The 20,680-nt window shown below is 39.9% G+C and overlaps 1 protein-coding gene across 5 annotated transcripts in view; it reads left to right on the top strand.

Moving 5' to 3' along the window:
• The first annotated feature begins 3,883 nt into the window (after positions 1-3,883).
• The window catches only part of MLLT10 (MLLT10 histone lysine methyltransferase DOT1L cofactor), a 229,860-nt gene continuing 213,063 nt past the window's right edge, over positions 3,884-20,680 (top strand). For 3 of the 5 annotated variants that reach the window (XM_028156561.2, XM_028156559.2, XM_008148856.3), the window contains exons 1-3: positions 3,884-4,234; positions 4,406-4,565; positions 7,841-7,920. In XM_028156561.2, the coding sequence (XP_028012362.1) occupies positions 4,406-4,565; positions 7,841-7,920 (240 nt within the window). In that variant the 5' untranslated portion in view covers positions 3,884-4,234. Of the gene's footprint in view, positions 4,261-4,405; positions 4,566-7,840; positions 7,921-20,680 lie in introns of all 5 variants that reach the window. The other 2 variants (XM_028156558.2, XM_028156560.2) reach the window with 2 other exon arrangements.

Below are 20,680 nucleotides of genomic sequence, written 5' to 3'. Positions count from 1 at the left end.
ACGTTGCGTTTTTTTGTGGTTTACCGCAGATAAATAGAGAAATAAATGACCAGTACTGAGTTAGCTGCTGCTATATGAAGAATAATACTGGAGACAAGTTTTTGTTTTATTCTACAGGTAGTATAAACACTTTTTTCCAAAATATATTTTGAGAATGTAGAATCAGATTTAAAGGGTAACATTATTTTAAGATTAAAATTGTCCTTTTCTATGAAGTTATTCTATAAATCCTATGGACTATGGTTTTAATATTACTTTGTATTTTTTAGTATTTTTTTATTGATTTCAGAGAGGAAGGGAGAGAGAAACATCAATGATGAGAGAAAATTATTGATTGGTTGCCTCCTTCACACCCCCCTACTGGGGATCTAGCCTGCAACCCAGACATGCGCTCTTGCTCTTAATCAGAATCGAACCTGGACCTTTCAGCCTGCAGGCCAAAACAGCTAGGGCTATTACCTTGTATTTTTAAAAACTTCTTTGAACTTCAAGAATTGTGGCAATTTAACAATAAAGTTTTAAATCCATTCTGAGGCATGCGAATTCAAATATGTCAATTGTCTTACATCTGTATGTGTATGTATATCACACAAAGGATAAATATAACTTACTGCTCTATTTCTGTATACAAAACAATCCCTGGCTCACAGTAAATGTTCAGTAAATGTTTACTGAATAAAAGACAAAACAGATATCTGAACTATTTTATAATATTTGTTATTCTTTCTTTTTACTACTATTTGATAGAAATATATTAAAGCCCTGGCCAGTGTGGTACAGTGGATAGAGTGTTGGCTTGTGCACCTAAGGGTTTCAGGTTTGATTCCTGGTTAAGGGCACCTACCTGATTTACAGGTTCTATCCCTGGCCCCAAGGGTGCAAGGGTGCAGGAGGCAATCAATGCATGTGTCTCTCTCACATCCATGTTTATTTCTTTCTCTCTCTCTCTGCCCCCCTTCTTTCCACTCATTCTAAAAATCAATGGAAAAAATATCCTCAGGTGAGGATTAACAAGAACAACAAAAGAAATATATTAAATATTACATTTCTGATCTATTACATAAGAAAGTTTTATATCTGGTACATGAGTTACACTTAGAATAACCCATTTATACCCATTATGATTTTTCTTAATATTAATAACTCAACATTTAATATGTTAAACATAATTTTTAAGTAATTTGGCTTATTTTGTCAACATTTATATGTACATCTTTGATAAAATTTCTGCAACAGGTGTTATTATTTATATACAGGCCTGTTCTTTTTAAAAAATATAATTTTATTGATTTCAGAGAGGAAGGGAGAGGGAGAGAGAGATAGAAACATCAATGATGAGAGAGAATCATTGATAAGGCTGTCTCCTGCATGCCCCCTACTGGGGATCAAGCCCACAGCCCCGGCATGTGCCCTTGGCCGGAATCGAACCTGGGACCCTTCAGTCCGCAGGCTGACGCTCTATCCACTGAGCCAAACCGGCTAGGGCTACAGGCCTGTTTTTATGAAACACTGTATTTTCTCTATTTTTCTAAATTTCAAAGTCTCTTACACATGTTTTTGTTTTGATTTGGAAATAGCAAGTGTTTACCTACATTTCTTGTATTGTGTTACAGAGTAGGGTAAAGTACACATCCTTCTTTACTTATAAATTAATGCTATCACAAGAACTAAGCTCTAATGCACTGAAAACAAAATAATGTATTTTTAAATAATTTAGTGCATTAAGGTTTGACTGCAGTATTTGAGAAGGGAAGTTTCACATTGATTTTAACTCAGAGTACTCTTTATTAGGAGTATGAACCTGAGTAGGAATTGGATGTAAAACTGGTATCTCTTGTAAAAGGGTAAAGATAAAATACACAGTTAAGATACACAAAACAATAGTTTTTTTATTTTTTCCAAAACATCAATGTGAGAGAGACTCATGGATTGGTTGCCTGCACCCCAACTGGGGCCAGGTATTGAGCCTACAACCAAGGTATATGCCCTTGACTGAAATCAAACCCAGGACCTTTCAGTCCTCTGCTCTATCCACTGAGCCAAACCGGCTAGGGCAGTGGTCGGCAAACTCATCAGTTAACAGAGCCAAATATCAACAGTGCAACGATTGAAATTTCTTTTGAGAGCCAAATTTTTTAAACTTAAACTTCTTCTAACGCCACTTCTTCAAAATAGACTCGCCCACGCCGTGGTATTTTGTGGAAGAGCCACACTCAAGGGGCCAAAGAGCCGCATGTGGCTCGCGAGCCGCAGTTTGCCGACCACGGGGCTAGGGCAACAATAGTTTTCTTTGAAGGCAGTTTTAGTTTTATAAATATCAATGACATTTTAAGAGCATAATTATTATATGTTCAGAAATTTAATTGTTGCCATGGCCCCTGAAAGAATTTGCATTTTATAAGTATGTCATCTTGTAGTCACATTTTCTAACTGTACTATTAAAGCTAAAATTGCATTCTCATTTTTTGTACATATTTAGTGTACATATTTTCCTTACCTTACACTTTTGGTAGATTTCCATTACTGTAGGTTTCTCTCTTAGTTTTAGAATGTTTGAATATATTTGATAATATATGCTTACATGGTATTAGATTCATTTTAAATAGATTTCTAGCAATTAATTTGAAATCATGCTACCATTTATTTTTCTTCATGAGAACATTTGGAATGCTTTTAAAGCTTAAACCATTACCTTTTGGTAGCTGTCCAGAACTTGGTTTCCTTCATCCTTTAGCATTGTATAACTGCATTTTCCAGATCTTTATATTGCTAATTCCTGATAAACAACCATTTTGTATCTGCCAGGTATTAACCAAAGCCATGAATTTGCCTTGTCATTTAAACAAAGTATATACATTCCTATTTCATGCTAAACTTTTACAATTAGACACTTTTGCCTAAAAATTAATATTGAGCTTACAAGGATACATAGGGGGTAGGGCAGCAGTGGAAGATTTTACATCTCAAAACTGCTCAGTATCTAGCTAATTAATCTATTCAGACAGGCCTAATCCACTTTCTAATGAGGAGTGAGCCCATCTTTCTACCACTTAAATGACCTTAAAGAAAAAGAGTGATCTTAAATTTTCAATAGTTAAATTTGGAGTGCAGAGCCAGATCAGAGAAATCCTCAATGAAAATTGGACTCCAGTTTCATGGTGTTATCACTTGGTGACTGACTAGGAGAACTTGGATTCCTGCATCTTTTATGATCATATAACTAACTTCATTTTTCAGATCATCACATTATATTGCTAATTCCTGATTAACAAGCATCTGTACTCCTACACAGCAAGCTGAGGGTAGCCTTGGTGTTCTCTCTCCGACTATAACCCTAACCAGGCTTTTGACCTTCCGTCTGTAATGCACTTCCATTTGTCACTGGGGCCAATGTGGTATGTAAATGGGCGGCAGATGGGGTGGCACTTCCACTGGCGGAACTTTGGGTTGAGTCCAGGATGGGAATTTAATGGGTGGAGAGGCTGCGGCAGGACAGTGAAGTCAGCACGGCCAACTGCAGGAAGCCAGGCTTCACTGCAACCTTCCTGGAAGCTGGCCGACCTGCCCAAGCCTAGTCCGTCCAGGGCCAGTTCTGGAGAAAAAGGCCGGCGGGCAGGTTCTCGTGCACGGAGATGCCCCGGGAATCCCTTCCGGCCACGATGCCAAGACGCCCCCGCTCCCAGCCTCGGCATCCCACTCCCCTACCCTGGGGCCTCTCCGGGCAGCGCACGCGGCCCGCGAGACCGGCGCCGCGGAGACAGCCCAACGTCCCGCCCCGCGCGCGCGCCCCCGCGCCCTCCCGTTGGCGCGTTCCGGCCCCGCGCGCCGCCGGCTCCAATCGCCCCCAACCTCTAGCACACCTCGGCGGCGGCGGCGAGCGGCCCGGGGCGGGGAAGGCGCCGGGAGGTGGGCGCGGCCCGCCGTCCGCGGCGACGCGCACGCAGACCGGCCTCTCCCAGGCCTTCTCACGCCGGCCGCGGGCGGGCGCGCACGCCGAGTGACGCTGGAGGAGGAAGCGCAGCGCCCCTTCCCCTCCCTCGCCGCCGGGGCCCAGCGGGAGCCCCCCAGTGCGCCTGTGCGGAGGCCTACTTGATTATGTGTGCCCTCTCCGGGCCGCAGCTCTAGCCGCCGGGTGGAGGTGGGGAGGGAAGAAGACCCGGAGGAGGCGGAGGAGGCGGTGGAGGGGAAGTGGGGGGAGTCAGCAAGGACATGGCTCCTGACTCCTGTGCGGAACGTGAGTGACTGAGCGGCAAAGCCCGAGTGAGCGAGCGGCCGATTGGCGGGCGTGGGCCGGGCGCCGGGAGGGAGCGGGAGCGCGGGTGGCTGGCTGTGCGGAGGGGGGGCGCGGGGGGAGCACTAACTGGCTTGCATGTGTTTTTTAATGGTCCCCCCAACTCCCTCTTAGATGGTCTCTAGCGACCGGCCCGTGTCTCTGGAGGACGAGGTCTCCCATAGTATGAAGGAGATGATTGGAGGCTGTTGCGTTTGCTCAGACGAGAGAGGCTGGGCCGAGAACCCACTGGTTTATTGCGACGGGCACGGCTGCAGCGTCGCGGTGCATCAAGGTAAACACCCAACCGCCCGCCGGGCCGAACCGGGCCTGCTCCCAACCGTCACCGCTTCCCCCACCGGGGCTGCAACTGCCAGCTCCCCCGCCCCTCCCCTCCCCTCCCCTCCCCTCCCCGCCCCGTTCCGTTCCGTTCCGTTCCGCGGCCCGGGATTGACTCCGCGGGGCCGCGGCGGGGAGCGGCGGGGGTGGGCTGCGCGTGTGGGAGAAAGTGCGTGTGGCCTGGACTGTCATGTGATTCGGCGCTCACTCTCTCAAGTGTCACTTGGCCGCCGCCTGCGCCCGGACCCGGGGGTCTGGAGACTTCGGGACCGTGGTTGGAGGAGGAGGCTGCGGGGCTGCGGGAGGGGTGGAGTGCGGGGGGCGGCAGGGCTCGCCCCCCTCGGTAGCGTTACCTTGGCTGTGGGTTCGGGCACGTGTAGACCCCTCCCCCTTCAGGCCCGCTCCCGTCTGCCGCAGTGTGTCTGGGGACTTCCTGTGGCATGGAATCAGCCTGGGAACGCCGCTCACTGCCCTGGGGCGTGGGGGAGGGGGACCAGGGGCTGCCGGGCCGCTTTAGATTAGGGAGGGGAGGCGTCTGCGGCCGCACCTCCAGCTTTCTGGCGGAGATTCTGCTGCTGGGGACTGGGAGCTTGCTGCGGAGGAGAGGGCGGAAGGTCGCGCCGCAGTTGTGCTGCTGCAGGAGTGGCTTTGGCTGAACTGGCTTGGGCTGCTGGATGTGTTCAGTGGCCAAATCAGGCCACTTCCTCAGCATAAGTGACTGAAGAGAAAAAGAGGAGGTGGTGCCACCAGTGATTTGGGGAGCATCTTAGTTTATTTCTGGGTGTTTCCACTCGGTGAGGTTTTTTGATATTAAAAAAAAAACCTAGGACACTAACAAGACAGTTTTCTGGACATTGACCTTTCCTGTGGTAAGGAAGTGAGGCAACCTAGATAATTTTTTGGAGGCTCTTATACTCTCCTTATTATTCACCAACCTGCCCCATTCCCATTTCTGAATCTGGCATTGAGTGGTAAATAAGTGGGGCTAAAGTGCATTCTTTAGAATGGAATCTTAGAACTGGGAAGGGAGACTTAGGAGGTAGTGAATTAACCTGAAGATGCAGATATTCCCATATTCCTTTAAAGAAGAACAAGGTTGCACAGCTTCCTTTTTTAAGGAGTAAAAATGTGTCGAAACTAGATACTGATTTTAAGATCTTAGAAAACTGGTATATAGTATTTGCATTCCAGTGTTTATTGGCATTGGTGGAGGTATTTCTTATGAATTGGATGATAAATTATCAGGTTTTGATAAGTAATCTCATCTCAATATAGAAAATGTTCATTTAAGTCTTTTTTTTTTCATATATTTTATTGATTTTTTTACAGAGAGGAAGGGAGAGGGATAGAGAGCTAGAAACATCCATGAGAGAGAAACATTGATCAGCTGCCTCCTGCACACTCCCCACTGGGGATGTGCCCGCAACCAAGGTACATGCCCTTGACCGGAATTGAACCTGGGACCCTTCAGTCCCCAGACCGATGCTCTATCCACTGAGCCAAACCGGTTTCGGCTCATTTAAGTCTTAATTTTTTTTTAAAAATATATTTTATTGATTTTTTTTACAGAGAGGAAGAGAGAGGGATAGAGAGTTAGAAACATCGATGAGATTGCACACCCCCTACTGGGGATGTGCTCGCAACCAAGGTACATGCCCTTGACCGGAATCGAACCTGGGACCCCTGAGTCCGCAGGCCGAAGCTCTATCCACTGAGCCAAACCGGTTTCGGCTTAAATATTTTTAAAGTTAATTTTCTTCTTTACAAGTACTTCTGAATTGAAATATGTTTTGGACACTCATGTAGTGTTTCTTGGCTGATAGAACATTTTTGAGATTTAAAAATTTGTGCTGATTTTATATTCTTTAAGTGCCTTCCAATATTTAAGGTATTTTCAAGTTTCCTTTGAGTGCGCTCACTCGAGAATGTCAATTCGATGTCAGTGTTTTTAGGAAAATTTCAATTTTGAGTTAATTACATATAAAAACAATTTTTAAAAAAACAACTAGACTTAGATATGTGATATATATTCATACTTACTGGAACATTCACATATATTTAGGAGTGTTCACTTTTTATAAGTAACCCCTTCATTGAGATGTGATTTACAGACCATATAATTCACCTTTTTAAAGTGTACAGTTCACTTTTTTTAGTGTATTCACTAAACTTTGCATCCATTACCACAATTCTAGAACATTTTCACCACCCTAACAAGAAACCTTGTTACTCCCATTTCTACTCAACTCCCCAGGCAACCACTGTCTCTATAGATTTGCCTATTCTGGAAGCATTTCACTTTTTTTTTCCTCAAATGTGTTTTTATTGATTTTTAGAGAGAGAATGGGAGAGAGATAGAGAGATAGAAACATTGATGAGAGAGAAACGTCATCCATTGGCTGCCTCCTGCATGTCCCCTCTGGGAATCCAGCCCAGAAAGTGAAACCTGGTCATGTGCCCTGATCTGAATTAAACTGGTGACCTCTTGGTTCATGGGTTGAGACACTGAACTGCTAAGCCACCCCAGCTGGGCTCATTTCACTTTTTTTTTTTAAATATATTTTATTGATTTTTCACAGAGAGAAAGGGAGAGGGATAGAGAACTAGAAACATCGATGAGAGAGATACATCGATCAGCTGCCTCCTGCACACCCCCCACCGGGGATGTGCCCGAAACCGGTCAATGTACATGCCCTTGACCGGAATCGAACCTGGGACCTTTCAGTCCGCAGACCGACGCTCTATCCACTGAGCCAAACCGGTTTCGGCTCATTTCACTTTTACATTTAATTTTCTTTTCTGCAGTATCTGTTGCTCATTTTGAAAGATGATTTGGAAATATTTTCATTAGACTTATATAAAATGATTGCTTTTTAAACTGCATGATATAGGAATGAATTAATTAACTTCAGAATTAGTCTATAAAAAATCTAATCATGTGTTAAATTTTGCCTAATATTCCTATCATAAAAGAATAATTAAAATTGTAATGTTTATACTTAAATGAGAAATAACATAATTGGCATTTTAACATTTTTACTATGTCATACAATTTCAACTAAGATAATGTATGTGTTAAATATAGATATAAGATGTTTTAATTTTCTACAAAGCAGGAGTTTTACATTAATAGTTTGAGAGGTAATTAGTTTAATAAGGCTTTGAAAGGGTATTTGATTTTCCATAATTCTTTATTTTTAACATAATTTAAAATATTTTATTTCCCGACAGCTTGCTATGGCATTGTTCAAGTACCCACTGGACCATGGTTTTGCAGGAAGTGTGAATCTCAGGAAAGAGCAGCCAGAGTGGTAAGGACTGTTTATCAAAAATATTAAAATACTTCACTGAGTAGCTTAGGATGTTACGTACATGTTTCAGTTTGAAGGGTTGTCAGTCTGTTGTTCAAATATTGAATTTGGGCCAAATATTGACTTACAGTTTTAAACCAATTTTATAAAATCTGAAAAAGAAATTCTACAACATAAGCATATGTTGATGGATACTTTGAGCAGATAATATATAAAGTTGTATTTTAGCTTATTAGCCCTAACTACTGGTTTGAAGGTTAAATTGGCTAATCATAGTTAGAATATAATGACAGAAGGACATAAGGAAGTTATACTGATAATTCTGTCAAATTTTTTTTAGTGAATAAAAAACACATTAAGAATTTAGCGATTTATACTCTTTTTCTTATGTCTGCACATGTATAGTTTAACTTTGCTCAGTATTTTCAGACATTCAGTCCCTTTGGCAAAACAACATAAAGATCTTTTTTTACTTAGCTGGCTGCCTTCTTTCTGAACACTTAAAAAAAGTTTTTATTGATTTCAGAGAGAGGAAGAGAGAGGGAGAGAGAGATAGAAACATCAATGATGAGAGGCAATCATTGATCGGCTGCCTCTTGTACACTCCCTACTGGGGATCCAGCCTGAAACCCAGGGATCGAACTATGACCATCTGGTTCATGGGTTGATGCTCAACCACTGAGCCACACCAGCCGGTCCTGAACACTTTTGTAAACCACCTATAAGAATGAGGAAAGTATGTTTGTTTTTTTATTTTAAATATATTTTTATTGCTTCCAGAGAGGAAGGGAGAGGGAGAGAGAGAAACATGAATGATGAGAGAGAATCATTGATTGGCTGCCTCCTATACGCCCCTACCAGGGATGAAGCCTGCAACCCATGCGTGTGCCCTGACTGGGAATTGAACCTGTCCTCCTGGTTCATAGGTCAGTGCTCAACCGAGCCACACTGCCTGGGTGGTATGTTTATTCTTTATGGCCAAAAGCATTTTTCCATTTGAACTTCTAGATCTATCAGGGAGAAATAGATTTAATCTTCATTAATCATATAAAAGCATTATTATTTGCAATGTTATAGTTCCTTCATTTTGGTGTTGACTAGAGAATTTGACAGAAGGTAGGAAAGAAACATTTCAACTTCTCTACATGTATAGTAAAAACAGAATCTTTTACTTTTGCCTGAGCAAATGGCTGAATAGCCTATTTAGGTTTGAAATTCAGAGCAGTATTCTTTTGATATGTTTTGTTTAAGTGTGAAAATGCACTGTAGCAGAATTATAGTGATTGTTCAAATGTTACCATAATGAGAATTAACAAATGGAGGATGAAATCAATCAAAAATGGTAAGACTTGATGTGGTAGTATACATAGGTGTACTCCTGTCTTTTTTGCCTCTTGGTAGCATGTTATGATTTGGGGTTCATGAGTCACCAAGCAAAGGAAGTTATGCTTTAATTTATTAGTAAACACTGACAATTAGGGTGAGGCGCTTCCAGGGGTATTACAATAGATTCAGGGCCAGAGAAAGATTAGAAAATAGGAAAGGTGGGTATCAATAGAGGGAGGATAAAAATATTGTGAATGGGATTGGTAAAATGCCAACATTATTTGTCTTAAATGCCACCTGTTGCCTGTTTTTATTCCTTTATCCTCTAAGGGCATGGTCAGGATATTAGGGTGAATAAGGTAGTTATCTTAAAAAGTATGTTGGAGGATGCATTTCTTTTTAATCCTTAAATTTTGTTATTGATTTTAGAGGGGAAGGGGGAAGAGAGAGAGAGAGAGAGAGAGAGAAAGAGGAAGAAAGAGAGAGAGATCTGTTTGTTCCACCTGGGGTCAACCCCACAACTTTGGTGTATCTGGATGATGCTCTGACCAACTGAGCTACCTGACCAGGGCTGGAGGATGGAGGATGCATTTTATTTCAGCTTTATTTGATGAGATGTGGGGACAATTAAAGGTTTTAAAGAAGAGACATAACCTCCTTTAAATTTCTGTAGTGTACAGTTTTAAAAGTTAGGTCCATTGTAAGAAACAAAACCTTATTCCAAGCTAAAATAAGCTAAGAAAGAGCATTTTATTTTAAGGATAAAGGAGCTAAGAACCAGAACATGGAAATGTATGCATGACCTAGAAAGGAAATTGAATTAGTCTTAATCTTATTTCTGGTTTTCTCTGTGTCTGCTTTATTCTTTCTGCAGATTTTCTCTGCTGCTTTCTACAACAATCAATAGTTAACTTTTAACTGTTTACTATATGTCAGATACTTTGCTAAATGTCCTATATCAATTCTCTCCTTTAATCATCCTATCAAATCTATGAGGTTATTCATTCTCATTTTATGGATAAGGACAGCATGGAGTCTGGGCTGTGATTAATTTTTCAACTATCATGTTATATGTGAAAGGATGGCCATACGTCAGCTCCTAATATTTTCTACCTCCCATATTAAGAGACTACATCTCAGTCTGAATGTCATGTTCCTTTGGGGAAAAAACGAAAACAAAACTTTTGGCTTGTCTTGGATGAGGTACCTAGATCATCAGTTGGCCATGGCTAGACAATATGGTTGAGTGGTTCAGACACAGGGAGATCTCTGTTGTTTTGGGATAGCTCACTTCTCAGAGAAAGTGGAATTATGAGCTGGTGGTACCTTGACAGATATTGAAGAGTAAAAATCCAGAACAGTGTAACAGTATTTTTAGACAAGTAGTTTGGTAGTATATAGAATGGTTTTGAAAGGGAAATTTAGAAACAGAAAGATGTAGGATGCTATTAATATAAAACTGTGAGAATAGAAAGGGAGGGAGTAAAAAGGAAGGGAGCATTTTGGAAGATGAAATGATAGAAATGGATATTGAGTAAAGGAAAGGGAATAATCAAAGATCTTGAAATGTCAAGGTTGATCATTCGGGAATGGTGATACCATCAATAGTAAGAGTGATAGTAATAGAGGAGGGAGAACAAAATTGAAGAGTAAGGAAAATTTTTGTTTTGGGCACGTTGGTTTTGATGCTGCTAGGATTTTTCATTGGAAATTGACGATTAAAATAATGGAGTCAGGTTAAAGTTGGAGCTACATAGAAGGAAGACTGGGAACAAATGGTATTTTTTTGTTAGAGAAAAGGAAAAGTGAAGACAGGACTATGGTGAATATTCACATATGGAAGACTAAGAAAACAGGATACCAAGGATGAATAATGAACTTCAGGAAGGGAGAACTGCAGGTATAGTAGCAACACAGACAAACAGTTGGTTTTTCAGGAAAGAATAGTTGATAGTGACATTGCTGCCAAGTGTGCTGGACTAAAAAACGTTCTTGAGACAGCAGTGATAGTTCCCTGGTTTGGGCAGAATGCTCGTTATAGGGCATTGAAGAGAATAGAGATTGTAGGATTAGATTGAATTTTATTTTTCAGGAAATTTTTCTTTTTTGTTAATCCTCAGCTGAGGATATTTTTCCATTGATTTTTAGAGAGAGTGGAAGTGGGAGGGAGAGGGAGAGACAGAAAGAAACATCGATTTGAGCGAGACCCATTGATTGTCTCTGGTACACACCCTGACCAGGGCCAGGGAACCTGCAACCGAGGTATGTGCCCTTGACTAGCAATGAACCCGGGACCTTTCAGTTTGCAGGCTGATGATCTCTCTACTGAGCCAAACCATCTAGGGCTAGATTGAATTTTAAAAATGTTAGGAAAGAGGAAAATAAAAGTAGGATTGGGGGAAAGTTTTGTTGATTTTTAAGGGAAGCTCTTTGTGGATAGGCATTCATAATTTAGAGAAAGCACTTGAATTGCTTTATTCACCTCAAGTATGAATGTTTTGTTGAGAAAATTTTTAGACTTATACAACGTACTGATCATTATCATAGTGGTGAGAGGTTAAAATACTTACTGATGACTATTTTTGTATTTAATGTATATTTGTTGTTCTTTTTAAAAAATATATTTTATTGATTTTTTACAGAGAGGAAGGGAGAGGGATAGAGAGTTAGAAACATCTATCAGCTGCCTCTTGCACACCTCCCACTGGGGATGTGCCCGCAACCAAGGTACATGCCCTTGACCGGAATCGAACCTGGGACCCTTCAGTCCGCAGGCCGACGCTCTATCCACTGAGCCAAACCAGTTATGGCGTATTTGTTGTTCTTAATTACCAGGCTGAAGAGATATGTTAGAAATTTTATCTACTTATATCATTTCAATGAGATACAGTGAGGATATTTTATATTTTAAATATTCTACTTCAAAAACATGCTGAGAGTGAATCATGAAAAAAAAATGGCCAAAAGCCAGTTAAGAATTTGCATTAATTAGATAATGCTATTCTAGCACTAAATGAAAGACTATTTCTTTCCTGCAGTAATATTTTCCTACTGCTCTGCCTCTTTTTATTACAGTTCTTCCTTGTTTCTTACATTGTTAGGGAGAAATTGCCAGATGGAATCAAAAGTCAAGGTTTTAGGGATTGATCTCGGGTTATATTATTTTATTAGAGGCCTGGTGCACAAATTCGTGCACGGGTGGGGTCCCGCCGGCCCACCCAATCAGGCTGGACCCGGCTGGGGGGAGGGGCTGCAGGTGGTTGGCTGGCTGGCCCCACCCCTTGGTTGAACTCCCACTGGAGGGGACAATTTGCATATTAGCCTTTTATTATATAGGATTTTTAAATTTTTGCTTAATGAAGCTATATAATGTAAGCAAATCACTATAAATCTATACAGCCATATAAATTATATACTTAACTATAATAATTATATTTAATTCCAGTAAAATTATAATAATATACATTTAATTATCACAAATAATTCTGAGCTGTACCCAGAATGAACAGATGTTACTTCTTCATATTTTCTTCAAATCTTCTCTTCTCCTTAAAAGGAATAATAAAAGATTAAGTTGAAGTACTTTCTGTACTCTCCTCAGTCTGAGTCCACCTTTAGTGTCTTGTTAGGTTACTGAGATATAATTGGCATATAACATATTAATTTAAGGTGTACAGCATATTAAATATGTTGTATCAAAATGACTACCACAATAAGTTAATATTCATCAATCATCTCACAAGTTGTAAATATTTTTTCCTTTTGATGAGAACTTTTTAAGATTTGCTACTCTGTTAGCAAACTTTCAGATATACAACAGTATAGTTTTTTTAAAAAAATGTTTTTATTGATTTTTAGAGAGAGAGGAAGGGAGAAGGATAGAAACATCGATGTGAGAGAAACATCAATCACTGCTTCCTGCATGCCCGCCACTGGGGATTGAGCCTGAAACCCGCAACCCTGAGCATGTGCCCTGACCAGGAATTGAATCTGAGATCTCTTGGTGCATGGGTTGGCACTCAACCCCTGAGCCACACTGGCCGGGCAACTGCTGGTTTTTTTTAATAGTATCTTGCTTTTATTGCTTTAAGGACTATATGCTTTCCTTTATTTATTTGAACATTTAAAACCTTTTTAAAATTAATTTTAGAGAGAGGAGGGGTAGAGAGAGAGAGAGAGTGAGAGCAAAATATAGATAGAGAGAGAGAGCGAGGAAGAGAAACATGGATTTGTTTGTGACCTGACCAGGAATTCAACCTTCAACCTTGGCATATGGGGATGATGCTCTAACCAAATGAGCTACCTGGTCAGAGCCAGAAAACCTACTTATTTTAAAACTCCTCAGAGATTTTGGAAGTTTGTCTTTTGCTTTGTTAACTCTGGAGGTAGATTTCTTCATATACTATGTGATTTTTTACTGTGAGCTAATCTTTAGGATTTTTTTTTTTTTTATCTTAGGATTCCTTTTCCTCTAACCTGAATTTGTGAAGCTGTTGCTGTGGGAGTGTTTCATTTGCTCTGTAACTGTTAAGAATTGCCTTTGGCTAGTAGTAAATACCAGATTATAGTGACTTCTACAAAATAGGAATTTACAAATTCTTTTTTTGAAAAGGAGTTCAGAAAGGCATTTTAAACCTTTTATGACAAATCAGTGAAGTCACTAGGGATCAGATGTTTTTGTCTTCCTAATGTACCAACCAACCTTAGCACATGGTTTTAGTTTTCAGGATTGTCCCACAATTATAGCATGGCAGCTGGAACTATAGTTATTGTGACTGCAGAATGAAGTTCCTGGCGGAAAGAAGGGGGAGGGGAAGGTTAAAAGTGGTTCTTCTTTCAGCCGAGTTACCCTCTTAAACAAGTTTTCCTGGAAACTCCACTCAACAATATATACTTAATTTTGCTGGCTCTTAATTGTTAGAGAGACTTTAAAATATGGGCCCATTGGTGAAGTCAGTAAAATCAGAGAACTCCGCTCTTAGCCTAGGCTTGAGTTTCCTGTTTTTCTAGGGTGACTCCTCTACTCAAGTCTAGAACAGGCATCTCACTTTGGTGCAGCTTCTCTAGTCTTAGTGATGCAGGCCATGTTTTTCTAGTACAGCTTCCCCCTTAGTGGTGGGATTAGGCCCTTAACCTAGTTCCTGTCCTTATGCAGAGAGGCCAGTTAGAGCTGCTTCTGCACATTTAGGGTTTATGCTGGTGCCATAGTCAACCCCATCTTCTAGGGGATAAAATATGATACCGTCATTGACTGCTGCAGTTTCAACTAATGTTCCAGGGTGGGGTGTCTCTAGTTGCACTTTAAATAAAAAAATAATATGTAACTTTTTATTTCTGTACAAGTTTTTTAGCCCTTATTCTTTAAATAGAATGCCTTCAAAGTTAAACATTTGCTAACATTCTTTCTTATTGCTGAGTCATATCTAAAATTTGCTTTTAAAAAAATTCAGTATACTATCCTAAGTTCCTGTAGCTTTGAAAGAGATTTTATTTATTTACTTATTTTTTGCAATGTTTAGACTGTTTCATTGAAGTACAAAATTGTTGGAATTAAGCTAAGTAAAAATACATAGTATTTACAAAAACATTGATAACACTACTGAAGTCACACACATGTAAAATGCAGAAAGATCTTAAAAAATTTGCAAGTTGAAAATTACGGAGATTTCCCAGAATGAATATAACAACTCACTACTGAGTATGGCATCAATAAAATATGTACGATCTTTGAGTGAATGTTGATCCCACTCTTGCAATCCAGTGTTCTCTAGAAATTTGTTCTTTGGGAAATTAAGACTCAGAGGCAGCAAGAAGAGAAAAGTCAAAAGTTGAGATAGTCATATAACTTATGGTCTAATTTCCTTCACCCTTTGTCTGTATTGAGGTTAAAGAGGGTGTTTTTTGAGAAGAGATTTTAAAAAGTTAAGATATTAGTGCTTAACACCATAGATAAAATACCAAGTAGCCAATTTTTGTTGTATCTCTTCTTGATTCCTTTTTTTTACTGTGAGAAAAGGCTAGCATAACTTAGGTTGACCTGAAGTAAGTGTTTAATACATGTTTGTATCCCCCCCCCCCCCCCCCCCGCCCGTAATATACTTTTACTGATTTCAGAGAGGAAGGGGGAGGGAGAGAGAGACAGAAACATCAGAACATCAGTGATGAGAGGGAATCATCGATAGGCTGCCTCCCTCATGCCCCACACCGGGGATTGAGCCCACAACCTGGGCATGTGCTCTGACCGGGTGTTGAACTATGACCTCCTGGTTCACTGGTCGATGCTCAACCACTCAGCCATGCCAGCCTGGCTGTATCCTTTTCTAACATGCCTACGTAACTAGTAAGAGAAATGAAAACATATGGTATCCTTGTAAGATACATTGCCCAGCATATGGTACCTATTTATTCCATTTTTTTGGTTTAGACTTAATTTTATGTTTATCAAAATGTTATGCACATAGTCAAAGTCAGGTAGAACCAAAAGCTTCTCTTTACACACAAAATAGTACTACCTTGCTGCTTGATTCTTGAATCCTCATCTCATTCTTCAGAGGCAACCCCTTCTGGTATTTACTTCTATATTCTTTTTTTTATATATATAATTTTATTGATTTCAGAGAGGAAGGGAAGAGAGAGAGAGAGAGAGAGAGAGAGAGAGCGCGAGCGCGAGCGCGCGCGCGAGCTAGAAAGCTAGAAACATCAGTGATGAGAGAGAACAATTGATTGGCTGCCTCGTGCATGCCCCACACTGGGGATTGGGCCCGAAACTCAGACACGTGCCCTTGACTGGAATCTTACCCGGGATCCTTCAGTCTGCAGGTCAACACTCAATCCACTGAGCCAATCCAGCTTGGGCTACTTCTAAATTTCTAAAATGAATGTCTAAACATCAATATTTGACATATCATTTTTAGATGTTGTTTTTTACTGCATCACACATTTTGGTTAAATCAGTAATACTAAATAATATTTACATTGTTATGACTATTTAAATGCTTTGTTAATTTTTAAGCAAAGTATACTGATTGCTTTCTTCATATAATTTTCCATTTGGTTAATGAGTCAGGTAGTCTATAAATTCAATTTTTCTTTTCTTTACCTACTTCTTTCCTTTTTCCTTGACCTCTCTTCATCGTCTCCTCTCCCTCCTTCTTTTTCTCTTCCTGTCTTCTCCCCTTTCTCTCTCCTCTTTCTCTTTTGCTCTTCTCCTTTCTCTGCCAACATCTCTTCTCTCCTTCTCCCTCCTCCTTTCTCTCCTCTACTTTTCCCTCTTCCTACTTTCCTTTTAAACTGGAGACCTTCCTCAAAGTACCATCTCCCCTGCTCCCACCAGGGCTGGTTTCTCTGTAGGCCTGGAACTTCCTTCACTATCATCTTGGGAGTTTCTTTGCTTTTTGCTTACTTTGAATCCCTATTTTCTAACCCTTCACTCCCCCATTTCTTCCTTAATGTTTTAGTTTTCTTGTTTTGGCTGGTAAATCTTCTAGCAGCTTCATAGGAAAAGGTGTATGAGAAAGAACTTTTTAAATATTTTGCATGTTACAGTTTTACCATCTTGATTGATTGATAGTGTGGCTGAGTAGAATATTTGGTAATAATTTTCCTTCAGAATTTTGAAGATATTTCTCCATTGCTTTTTAGGTTTCAGTATTTTTGTTAAGTCCCACAAAGTTCTGATTTCTAATCTTTTATATGTGATTGTTCTCTCTGGATTTAATATTTTTTCCTTATCGACCTTATTTCTGATACATGTTTTTGTTTATTTTTTTAAAATATATTTTTATTGATTTTAGAGAGGAAGTGAGAGAGAGAGAGGGATAGAAACATCAATGATGAGAGAGTCATTGATTGGCTGCCTCCTGCACACCCCCTACTGGGGATCAAGCCTGCAACCTGAGCATGTGCCCTGACCGGGAATCGAACCCATGACCTCTTGGTTCATAGATTGATGCTTAAGCACTGAACCACACTGGCTGGGCTTTTTTATTGGTGTTAGAGAAGAAGGGAGAGGAGAGAGAGAGAGAGAGAGAGAGAGAGAGAGAGAGAGAGAGAGAGAGAGAGAGAGAGAGAGAGAGAGAGAAAAACATAGATTGGCTGCCTTCTGCAAGCCCCCTCTTGGGGATGGTGCCCATATCCCCGGGTTGGGAATCCAACTGGTGACCTTTTGGTGCATGGGACAATACTCAACCAACTGAGCCACACTAGCCAGGGCTCTGATACTTTTCATGGTAGTGTGCTTTTCCTTAATCATTATACTGGGCACACAGAGGCCCTTTTGTTTTGGTAAATCATGTTGGAGAACATTTCAGTTAGGAGAAATGTTTTTGAGTTATTTCTTTGATAATTTCCTCAGTTATGTTGTCCTTGTTGGCTTTTTCTGTATGTTTCTTTATTTGGATGTTGGGCCATTTGAACTAATCTAATATTTCATATTTTGTGTTTATTTTTGTCCTACTTTCTGAAGTAGTTCTTTACGTTATCTTCCAAACCTTAACTTAAATTCCTGAATTCTATTACACTTAATTTCCAAGGGCTCTTTTATGCTCTTTAAATGCTCCTTATTTTCATTTTCTGATTTTGTTTCTTGGTGCAGTATCTTCACTTAACTCTATGAGGATATTAGTCAGATGGTTATTTTTGTTTTGTTTCAGTTTTTTGAAGTTTTCTTCTGCTCCTGGGACTCTTTTCATTAGTTTCTCTACACTATTTGTTTTGGCCTGTCTTGTTAAAAACTTTACTTAAAAATCTGGTCACTCTTAGCCATCAAATTCAGAAAGAGTGGATTGGAAGCTCTGTGTATGGGCAGGGATTATTGGCTGGTTGGCTTCATTTAAAGGTGATTTAGCTGGGTTCTTCTATTAGGAGACCACCAACTGGGTCTCCTAATAGAAGGAAAATTTATTATTGACCAACTTAGTTACCAATATTTGGAGGAAAATTTATTATTGACCAACTTAGTTACCAATATTTGGAGGAAAATTTATTATTGACCAACTTAGTTACCAATATTTTTTGAGCCAGGTGGTTGCTGGACTTTCACTATTTAGAATTAGGTTCTCAGTTACTTCCTTTTTCAGTATGATATCCCTTTTCTTAGCTGTGCCTGGTGTCTCCAACTCTAGATTTCCTCCTTTACTCTTTTTGCAGTTTTCTAGTGTGGGGGAGAGACAGGTAATGTGGAGTGTAGAAGGAGATGGGAAGGGAGGTGTGTGATTGTTTTTCAGTTTATACCCATTTCTCTCTGTTTTTAGCCTTACATGAACCCATCCCTCCCAGGTACATACACCCAACGCTGCGCTTGTACAACCCCCTGCCCCTGGATGCCTGGTGCCGAAAGTTGTTCAGTTTCTCGTGCTATGTGGTCCAAGATGCATTGCCTTTGGGCTTGTCTTATTGCAGCAACCTTTTCTGATCGGTTAAGTCATTTACTATACTTGTCTCCTTCTTAGCTTGCAAAACTTTATAGTTGTCTTCCCTTTTGTTCTTTTTGTTTATGTGGCTTTATGCCCTTTTTATATAATTTAGTGGGTTATTAGGAAGGAGAGAAGGTAGTTTTTAAGTAGAATTAAATACTAGTACCTGTAGCTGTGATGTTGTCTTTTCCCATTTCTCTCAGGGTCTTGTTTTATTTTTTGGTCTGTCATTTTTACTTTCTCCCCAGTCAGCTCACAAACATTTTTGAATCTTCCTATGGATTCTACTTTCCCTTCCTGTTTTTCACCTTTCTGTCTTTCCTCTGTTCACTAGCAAACTTCCTGGAAGAATAACACCATTTGCTATCTTTACTTCTTCAACTTCTTTTTATAGTCTAACCTTAGTTGTGCTTAATGATTGAGATATAACTTAGTTTTCATTTTATTTTATTTTTAAAATAGATTTTTATACCTTTCAGAGAGGAAGGGAGAGGTGGAGAGAGAGTGAGAGAGAAACATCAATGATGAGAGAGAATCATTGATTGGCTGCCTCCTGCAGGTCCCACACTGGAGATCGAGCCTGAACCTGGGCATGTGCCCTGACCAAGAATCAACTGTGATGTCCTGGTTCATAGGTCGTTGCTCAATCATTCAGCCAAAAAAACTAAGCTCCTGGCCAGGCTTAATTTTAATTTTAAACAATAGCATATGAAGTCTGCAATTGCTAAACGCTCTCATCAGGGACACTGTTTTATCTTTCAGTGAGCATTATATAAAGATCCATGTACAAGAAATTCTTTTAGTAATTTAGCATAAAGAAAATTCTCTCCCTTGAGGATCTGGTATGTTTCCTCCTTTTTGATAGCTCTGTGACACACATTCTGTTTTTCCTTTTGTTTTGGCTACCAGGCAGCTTAGAACCAAATCAGGTCTTTAGTTACATCAGTTATATTTATCTGATTATTAGTATAGTTGTTCCCTCCTCATCTTCCTCTTGTGGGGTTTAGAACTTCACCTCTTATCTCTGTTTCTTTGCGTGTTGATTTCATTCTCTCATACTACAGACTCTCTACCTCATGAGGCGGGAACGATGACTGCTGGCAGCTCTTGGCTCTCATCTTCCTAGCCCCTTCCACCAGAAGAAGGGGCTCTCTTGAAGAATCCTGGGAAGGACTCTGATTGGCCTGTCTTGGATCATGTACTCAACATCCCTGTGGCTGGAGTGGGGAGGGTACTATGAATGACAACCCTCACTAGAACTACATAGTTGGAGTCAGGGGTAAGAGAGTTTCCCTAAATCAGGGGATGTCCCTCATATTGGCTTTCAAAGTTCATTTTTCTATTTTTTATTATTATAATATAGGTCCCTTATATGTAGGCTGCCTCAAATCCTTTTCTAAAAAAAAACTAATGTAATAAATTTTCATAAAATACCACAGACTCCTTCCTGTTCATTTACCCATCAAACCATTATATTTGGCTCATAAGTCCAACATTCTATTGATTTTGTTAACTTTAAATGGCTATGTCTAAAATTTTCTTTTCAGTTTTTATTCTACTTGATCTACTTTCAGCATTTAAAACTGATCAGTTGATCTTTCTTGCAAAACTCTCCTCAGGACTTCTGGGAAGCTACTTCTCTGATATCTTTAAATATTGCTTTTTTGGATTCCCATTTGGTATTACTTCTTTACTTCTTTAAAGCTGAACTTACATGATTGCTTTTCTGGCCTGTTTATTTGATTACTTCACTTGAGGTAAACTTAGGCATGCTTATGGATGCCTCTAGGCATCAGTATCACCTGAACAACTTTTTTCTAGTCTGCAGATCTATATTTGCAGTTGCCTCCTGGTTATCTACTAGTATTTAGGTATCATAGGCATCTTAAATTTAATTTCTCTAATTCTCTAGCCCTATTTTTTTTTTTTTTTTGGTCTAGATTATTGCAGCAGTTTAAATTACTTATTTAATTTTTGATAAGATGATATGATACAGTTCAAAATACACAGTGGAAGTTCTT

The sequence above is a fragment of the Eptesicus fuscus genome, chromosome 2 (assembly GCF_027574615.1).
Source record: "Eptesicus fuscus isolate TK198812 chromosome 2, DD_ASM_mEF_20220401, whole genome shotgun sequence".
In the NCBI taxonomy this organism is placed as follows: Eukaryota; Metazoa; Chordata; class Mammalia; order Chiroptera; family Vespertilionidae; genus Eptesicus; species Eptesicus fuscus.
The sequence above is the reverse complement of the archived record's forward strand: the minus strand, read 5'-3'. Positions and strand labels throughout refer to the sequence as shown.